Raw genomic sequence first — 9,873 nt, 5'->3', positions numbered from 1 at the left:
AAATTCAACACTCACTAGCGATTCGAAGCGATGAATTTTATTTTTTGAAATACAAAAACCGTATACGTGATCGGAATGATAACGGTAGAATCACACAATATACATATGTATACGATAGAATCGTCATTAAAATGGCACTTACAATGCGTACAATGTTGTCAGGTAATATAACATCATATGATTTATTAAGTTAAAAGCAAAACTAGGTAAATACAAAAAAAAAAGTATAATTGATTGGGACAATCGGAAATAGTGGCCTAGTTCTCAATACTCAATTTATTGTACATATATGGCTAAAGGAAAAAGTCTTGAAAACACTGAAAGATAAGATTAGATCAAAGAACTTAAATACTTGACGAATTCATGGTGTAAAGTCGCCATAAGATGCCGAGTGCATTTCAGTTTTGTTTTATTTTACACATATATATGTATACCGGGAAGCCAAACAGGTAAACCCAAATGCACCTTAATTTTTACACATCATCATAGACATCTATAGATAAATTTGACAATTTTTGATAAATTTGCATTTTTTTTATAAATCGCAGAATTTCACGATGCTGAAGAACTCGAAATTTTCGAGAAATAAGTCAAGGTTGCCGATATGTTTATCCGAGTTTCAATGAAAATCAGATAAATTGGCGAACTCTGATAGAAAACGATCGACCTGGAGTCACATACTGGCCAGTAGTACCGAGTAGGGATTGAACCCGTGACCACTCAGTTTGAAAGCATTACATGCTCACCACTATGCTGCTGGTAAATATGAAACCAATACACCAGTATAGTACATGATATGATTTTTATTATTTTTTTGTTTTATATATATTTCTTTTGATGTATGTACATATGTATTTTATATGCAATTTAGTTTTCAATTGTTTATGCCGTTTCTTTTAAATATTTTATTTTCTTTCTATTATTATTATTTTTATTAGATTTTTATTTTATAAGTAAATAACCACAATGACGATTAGGGGAAACCTGTTATGTCACGGTGACATCATTTTTTTATGAATAAATAAAATATCTATCCCTGTCTTAAAATATTACTGAAGATAGGGAGAAACGTAGCCAATTTTTTTATATTCGCAAAACTATTTAAAAAATCAATTGTTGTTTGTTTGCGTTTTGTTTTTATTTTGCTTTTTTAAATCAAAATATAAAACTAGTATTATTTGTCTAAAAATACATAAATTTTCCGTTATTTTTTGTATGAATGAATGTAAATTAAAAGCAAACTACTTATGTTTTTTAATGTCGCATAGGTTTGGGTGTTTTTATTTAAACTTATTTCATTAGCGCTGACATAAAAGCTACAATCTTCACATAACCTTTTATTTTTGTTACGATTCACTATTTAGCATTAACGATGTCGACATTTTTATTAGAATCACACTGTATAGATGTAAAAAAAAAAATACAATATACATTACAACTAGTAATTAACAATAATTGACAAGACACATTCGCACGCGATCGCTAAGTAGTAACAAACAGGTGTGGTCTTCGCATACACACGTGCGTAATACAATATTCTAACAAATCAAAACAATCATGTTTACAATAAACAGCTTATAATCATTATAATAATAACGGACATACCAATCGACAAACCTATACAATACTGAAATTCAAGACGTTTAAGCGTGCTGCTCGAAGGGGTCGGAAAACATACGGGTCTCCGGGGGTTTGGGACACGAAAATAGTCGGAGATGGCTTGAAAATTGCGACGATGAGCGATGGGACCAGTCTAGGGTGGTCTGATGTGTGGTTGGGTGGAAAGGGGGCGGCAAACAAGCCGGTGCCAGTAATGGAAGGCAAACACTGGCGCGACGACCGTCTGCCACGAACACACATGCATGGACGAACCCTGACGAATCAGTAACATGACCCAGTTATTCGATTTTGACATATTGGAGAATGACGATCGTCCGACGGGGATGACCTGAACTGGTATTCCGAGAATGGTGCTGTAAGAGGAAAATGCTTTGAGATAAATCGTCAATGTTCTTACGTCTGATAGGAAAAAATATATTATTTAATTTAGGGTGACTATAACAGTATCTATTTTGAGAGTGGTCTTGGCAAATAATTGGATTGGAGTTGAACGAGCTTCACTGATTGTGCAAATGTGGTCTATATTTGGATTAATTTGGGGTTCGTATTGCAGAAACGTACATATTGTAATGAACGGATAACCTCGGATCGTATGTAATTGTGTTATAAGCTAACAGGGCTAGACTTATTTGATTATATTATATTGTAAATGTATTAAAGTTAGAAAATAAATTTAATTTATTGTTCAGTCATCGCGATTTCTACGAAAAAAAAAATGTAATGGGTAATATTTCAATTCTAAATCGTGTGCAATTTTTATGCCAGTCGTCAAAAGTGGAAGTCATGAGTAGAGTATGGATAGTCATTAGGGAAATCGCACAAAAAAAAAGATTATTTCATACATTGCGATCGCGCACACGACAATCTTTGCCACAAAAATCGCGAATATGGAATATCTGGAACTCGAGTTCTCGTTAGTATGATATGTAGGTCGTATGCTTAACTCTCGATGGATGGAGTTTCCGGGTGCCAGATGTTCCGTGATCGATATTTTAGTGATCAGTGCGAGATCGCTTTGTGTGGAATAATCAACGAGCCCCTTAACATATGCACTATTTTTTAAGTAGAGTTCATGGAAAGTAAAATTTATTTTTAAGGAAACGATATATTGACTGTTATCATTGGTTCCAAGTCAATGGACATCTAATATTAACGTTGAATTAAGTACAATAAACAATTAATTGACAAATATAAAGCAATAATTGTCCAGTTTGGCCCTATTGTATTCTATATTATCGTAGTTTGAAGAATGTTTAGTACATACGGGTAATTCTTGTCATGGCACAAATGATGTATGTACATACATCATTTGTGTATGTACAATATACATATGTACATAAAGTAATAGAGGTAAATAATTAAAAAAAAAGATCTTTGATCGAAATTTAAAACGTGAAAACAGTGAAATAAAAAAAAATTCAGTTAAATAAATAAAAAGTACCGTCACGTGGAAAACGTGTACTCCGTTTCCATTATTTAAGGTTTGGTCTCCCTAATATCACGTGCCGATCAAAATAAAAAAGCAGTTAAAGTAATTCGCAAGAAACTTTACCTTTCCTTCCTTCTTTTCCTTAAACAAAAAATATATGAATACCTGAAATAACAATAAAGAGTTTGCACGTTTCTATAGATACATATGTACATATAAAAAACTCAAGGGAATGTACATATTCTTCTTTGAACAGTGTTGAAACGCCTTCAAGTTTTAAAAAACATTTTTTTCATTTGGTTTTCACACTTTGATCAAATTTTCGATTAAGTTTTGCGGTTTCATTCCGACGAGAGCATTTTGTAGGTTTCAGCAATTAATTTATCAATTATACGCCGTCGCGTTGCGAACGCATTGTTATTTTTTCCATTCAATCTAAACGAAACTGCGACAGAAGAGGGGAAAGAAGTTGTTAAACATTTCAACAACATTTTTTATTAAAACCCTCATACAAATAACAACTTATATAAAAAGGACGTCATAAGAAACGACTACGACTAAAAGTATAGAGGAAATTTAATACGTTCGAGAGATAAGCGAACGTTTCCATACGAACTCGTTAGTTACGAGCCTTTCTTTACAATAAAGTGACGCTATTTTTACAGAAGATTGACGGCAGGAAATGAGCGGAAAACGTTTACCGTTGACATTATTAAACTTGCATAAAAATTGTGAGTAGACCGAGATACATATATATAGATGTATACAGCCAGTATTATCTAATAGGTGTTGGTTCGGAAACATACCTCGCTTTTTCTAAGACTACTGGAAAGGAAAATTGAGTCCCTCGATTGGTAGGCACCCCCGGAGACAACAAAGGGCTAAACGTAGACAGTGATGACCAACTTGTATCTGCAAAAGTGTCACATCATTAATAATACAATAAAAAATGGTTGCAAACGAACGCATGCATGATATATGTATGTACATGGAAAGGATGTGACATAAGATCAATGTATTCAACTGAGATAATAAGAGGAGGAAAAATACAAAAAGGACTTGTTGGCTAAAAGTGCTACCCCCAATGATGAACGCTCCTACTTTTCCTTATTTTGGGCTACACGCACATTTTTCTTACTTTACCAGCCCGACTTTTCTGTCTAGTCTCATGGGTAATACTTACTATTCGAGTATCTTGCCTTGCCCATCTCTAGTCTCAACTCCATTGTAGGCACTATCGCATTTTTAATATCTTTACTCGTTTCACTATGTATATACTTCCGTCTCTTTCGTATTTTATTATTATGGACGAATAACAGTGGAAACTCAACTATTATATTGTACATTAATATGGGAAAAGACCCAAGAGTATGCTGGAGGAGTTATAATTTTGTAGTGTTTACACTATTCATGAGTAAAAATACAAGTGACTTTGGAAAGATGGATAGATTCAGAGATTCGTACGACCTCGATCAATTCAGGGCACTCGCTTTGTATTTATGAGATTTTCGTTGGCAGTGTACGCGCAAGCGGCACGCGAATCGCTGAACCATGAAAACTCAAGATGACACGCAAATTTCAACTCTTTTGTTTCGAGCGGATAGCGTCGGTTGTTTACGCTTTTATCCCCGACTAGACCGGGTGAGTAAGGGGAGAGGCGCTTTTGATTGACCGTCCATTTCCTGTTGGGCGCGCCCGAGTTTCCTGGGTCGCAACACGAACCATTTTCAAATCGTACCACATTTTAGATAATAAAAAAATATACACTCATCGACTTTGGAGAGGTGTAGCGAGCCCTCGACAGTGATAGCTCAGTCGGAAGAATGGTAGAGTTCAAATCCCCAAAAGTAGGACTTTTGGGGGACTCTACAAATCACGACACACGTCGGATTGAGAGTAAGCTTTGAATGAATACTGTAAACGTAGAATTAAGTATGCCCTAACTTATGATGTTTTGCAGAAATGAAAATATATACATCTCTACAAACGTAGAGATTAGGTGATTGGCGACCGTCAACACTGGTTTACTATCACTGATCACCTTATCTCACGTTCGCGCCAAAAAGCCGTATATATTTATGTACCAATAAGGTCTCGCGACCCATCGGCCAATGATCTATCTGTGCGGAGAGCACCCGATGGGTATACAATTTCGGTGGTTTTGGTCCGTGCTTCATTCAGAGCTGGCAGGCCGACGGATCAAGAACAATAAACTACCTCTACCCCTTCTGCAGCGTCTTTCCGATTTCGGAAACCCCTCTACACGTCCACGGTACACTAATAAACTTGTATATACATATGCATACAAATTTTAAATCATATTCAAATAATGGTGACAAATAGTAGGTAGGATGGTTTTGCAAATTTGATTAGGAACCGTTTCAACAATTAAATTAGATAAATTGGCAAACTCTAATACGAAACGATCTGAAATACTTTGAATAATTTTTATTCAATCGAGGTCAATCCAAGGCTTGAACCCGGGAACCTTTCAACCTGGTCAAATTCTATCAACCTATGTACATACATATATGAATGTACTTTATGTTGCTTTAAGGACGTCGGTATATATGTATGTACATATACAGAGGAAAGTAGACAAAAATGCTTGCTTCAACACATCTTCAGCGATAATGATAGCGACTAGAGTAGGAGTTGTTGAGATGGTTCCATACAAAAATTGGCACCTACTAGAATAGAAGGTAATGAGTACATACATACATATACTGAAGTGATACTTAAACGTACGAAATACCTACTACATATGTATATTTCGTCGCACGATAAGCAAAGCAGCAATATTCAAAATCAAAAAATCATTATTTAAAAAAAAATCCTTCTTGTTTTGGCAGATAAGGGTAGTTTTATTTCACACGTGGGATAAGTACCGCGTTAGAACCAATTCATCCTCGAGGATTTCGGGTATAAGGCGCTTGGGACTCGTCCAACTTTGTCCGAGTTTTCGAGACGTATACATACATACGTAGTTTCGTCAAGAGTCGAAGCTCTTGCACAAAAGCCTTATAGTTTATTTGTATTACAATTACTGTGCCGACGAAAAAAGCATCGGCGAACGTGTGCCTCCAGTTATAGACGCAATGATGCGTTTATCAATTATTTAAATGATATCCACGTGCCGCTACTGGATAGGCACGGGATTGACCCGGCACTTTACAGAGCAGACAATGAGTCATTACATAAGCCTAAAAATAGTAGTGAACGCATTTAATAAACTGAACTTGGGTATATGAGTGTGAACTGGCAGGGGTGTAGAACTTGATCTGGGAATACCAATAGGACAGTTCCGAAAAAAATCTCATAAACTTCATAGTACATATATTGGATCCTAGTTTGATTGGTTTTATATCATTATCATCATCTACAGCCATTCACCATCCACTGCTGGATGAAGGCCTCTCCAACCCGCTTCCACTTGTCTCTGTTTTGCGCAACTTTCATCCATCTCACCCCATATATTTTCCGAATTTCGTCTACCTATCTTCCTTTATACAATTCTAGCACATGGCCGCCCATTACCATTTCAATCCCTTTGCTCTATCTACTATGTCTACTACCCTTGTCCTACTTCTCAACCACGTATTCCGTTTCCCGTCTTTCCTCATTATGCCGAGCATGCAGCGAGCAATACTTATTTGCGTGCATTGGACTTAGTGTAGCATTTTGGCGTTCAATGTTCAAGTTTCACATCATTACTGCCAAAACATAGTGATCGAATATCGTTTTCCTCAGGCGATTTTGTATAACCATTATAAAACTAACTTGTGCATATTATTAAATCCAAACTTTTCCATCTCTTACAGAAACGAATGTGTAATTTCTGAAATACCTATTGTACATATATAATAATCTTGCTATGATAAACTGTGAAAAGGGAACGTTTGAAGTCTGGTATAACTAATATAAGATGTTTTAATTTTGTGTAGCGTTCCGAGATAAATTCTTCTAGAATATACGATGTACATATGTATGTATATAGATGAAAACCAACAAAGTTTTTTTTCTCTTTTTGAAAAACCTTTGATTTACATGAAAAATAATATAAACAATTTTTTAAATAAACGAAATTTAAAAAGTCATATGAAAAGAAACCAATAAAGCTTTTTTATGGTCAATTATATCCACATGTTTAAAGCACGTACACACCATAATGTGCCAATTACGCGGAAATAGGTGTATCCCATTCAATTTGACGACCTACAGTTACCGATGGAAATTATAACAGCCGATCTATTACAATCCCTTATGGAGAATCTATTAAGGCGACCACACACGTCTAAAGGTTCGTTTATACCAGTACAGCTCAAGCCGGCAACTGCGCGTATACAGCGTACGAAAAATATTCTTTAGTACGTTCCATGTGGACACAATCATATGTTCCGTAATATGTATTTGGCGTATTCGTAACAGCAGTAACCAACACGATCTATTCATATTATACAGCAGCACACGTCACCGCAATATATCAAGTAGAACCGGTTTTCTATGGCCACTGTGGAAATATCTAGTGTACCCGAAATAATGAAAGTGCTGCCATGCACATATTAATATTAAGCAATATTGCGCTGTATCGTAGCGCTCTGTTATGTATGTATATGTAGGCCGATTTTGTCTTGGAATCGTCCAATACAAGTATGAACGTGCCGAAAATGGACGTTGCTATATAGTATGAATAGAAGTAGTCTTTTCCGTGCAGTGTTGTGCCAAGCTGCTAACGCGCAGTGCTGAATAATAGATATAAACGGACATTGTACATAGAACAGTTTGCATGACGTCAAACGCTACTATTTGTGACACACGCTAAGAGATCTTCATATTTTAAGAATCAACAGTGCTAATATCGACATGCATAAATTTGTTCCTAGTAATAAAAAAATGAATAGTATTGTAAAAAAAATGAAAAGGTTTGTGTAATTATATAAAAAAATACCGAGTGTGCTAAATGCCATTTTAGCAGTCACGCATACCGGAACCGGCGAATGTGTAAAAATTTAGACCAATTTACTGAGAGGAGGGGAATGAACGGCTTTAGCGTGTTATCCTTCACAGATAAAACGCTATAAAACTATCAATTTGTATACTAGACGCCAGGCGATCAATCACTCTGCTATATAAAATCGCACAGAAAATTGATGGTTTCCTATGGCTATGCGTATACAAGAAAAAAAGAAACCGGGAGCGAATTCGAATTTATTGTTTTGCACGATTCGCGAAATTTTCCCAACATACATACTTTGCTCGATATACACTGACTGCAGAGTGAATTTTCATCCGATTGGTATTTTTTTTACGTTTACCTCACGCTTACTATCCCTGGATATGAGTATATGTGTGAATGTATGTGTTGATAGAATATGACCAGGTCGTCAAATAAGTCATAAGATCCAGCTTCGATTGTTACAGCGTTGCCGAGTAAATAGAGATAGTCCATAAACGTAAAATATAATACCTATATATGTATAGTATAACCATACAAAACTGATACAATGAATTTTCTTGATTTTCCCCGTTGGCGATATTTATTATGCGACCGATGGTTAAAACCTTATATGCATAATATGTATAAAAATATAAGATATAAACCTTATATACATACATATGTACAGGGCCGCCGAGAGGAATCCCGGGCCCTGGAAAAATGATTCCATACCCTATGAAAAGCCAAAAAAAATCTTATAGATGTATTTTTAGAACTATTAAAAAAATACCTACATATATATTTTTCGAAATAATCGAATAAGAAAGTATGATATACATATGTACGATTTCACATGGACACAAAGAATGCGCGGATCGAAAAATGATAAACATTTAGCATTAAAGAAATATATGTATTTTTATGTAGAATAATATAAAATATCAATATCGATCAGTCGAACGTCCCAACACGGGATCTCTCTTCCCCTAACCCCAACTTCCCCTACCTCTCAGCGGCCCTGTATACATATAATGTCATTTGTATTCTATAATCGCAATCGAATTTGTCCAATATGAAAATATTAATTTAAAAGTACTTATAATAAATTTTGTCCATTTTACCCACTTTATCGGATTTGTGAAATTTATATTTGTATATATTTATATTCAAATTCTACACTATTGTTACCTGTGGTTTTCTGTATGTGGACTTATGTGAGCAATACATACTACCTAAGTAGTGTGAATAATAATCGTGTGGATAATCTTCTTGCGAGGATCATACACTTCAAATATGTATCAAATACACATATTTTAGACTTCTATTGATTTTAGAAATGTTCAGTGCTCTTAATTTTTTTACAAAATGACTGAATATTTTCACTTTGGACACGAGAAGAATGAGAGGTGATCTAATTGAAGTCTATAAAATGATAAAAAAACAATTGATATTGTCTTATGATCAACTTTCTTACGTTTAAAAGAAATGCTCATCTCAGCCTATAAAATAAGAGGTTAGTAAAAAGATATTTACTTCGAAATAAGTAGAGACCCTTCTTTTTCAAATAGAGTGGTTAATATTTGGAATAGTATATCTATTGAATTGGTAACTTTTAGTAACCTAAAAATTTTTAAAATTTAACTTTATGATTTCATTAAAATTAGCGGGTTTTTGTAGTTCTTCAGTATATTCTTCATTTTTTAAATTGTATTTTCCCGTATTGAATTTTGACAAACCTCTTGGGTCCATAGGCTTATTGGGTCCTTGACTCATTGACTCCACATTTCCCATGTATTCTTAAATAAATAAATAAATAGTCCGATAGCATGAACATTTAATTTAAGTAGTGTAGAATACTACATACTATATAAAAAAAATCGTCTGCAGC

The 9,873-nt window shown here is 34.7% G+C and overlaps 1 protein-coding gene across 2 annotated transcripts in view; it reads right to left on the bottom strand.

Annotated features, from left to right (window-relative positions):
- Positions 1-1,152: 1,152 nt before the first annotated feature.
- Positions 1,153-9,873, bottom strand: part of LOC143912915 (uncharacterized) — an 85,305-nt gene continuing 76,584 nt past the window's right edge. The window contains exons 4-5 of one of the 2 annotated variants that reach the window (XR_013260667.1): positions 3,856-3,961; positions 1,153-1,973 (exon numbers count right to left, since the gene is read on the bottom strand). Coding sequence is in view for 1 of the 2 variants with exons in the window: in XM_077432371.1 (XP_077288497.1) it covers positions 3,931-3,961 (31 nt within the window). In the remaining variant the exon portion in view is untranslated. Of the gene's footprint in view, positions 1,974-2,992; positions 3,962-9,873 lie in introns of those variants that run through there. The other variant, XM_077432371.1, reaches the window with a different exon arrangement.

The sequence above is a fragment of the Arctopsyche grandis genome, chromosome 6 (assembly GCF_051622035.1).
Source record: "Arctopsyche grandis isolate Sample6627 chromosome 6, ASM5162203v2, whole genome shotgun sequence".
In the NCBI taxonomy this organism is placed as follows: domain Eukaryota; kingdom Metazoa; phylum Arthropoda; class Insecta; order Trichoptera; family Hydropsychidae; genus Arctopsyche; species Arctopsyche grandis.
This window is presented reverse-complemented; position numbering and strand designations above follow the sequence as displayed.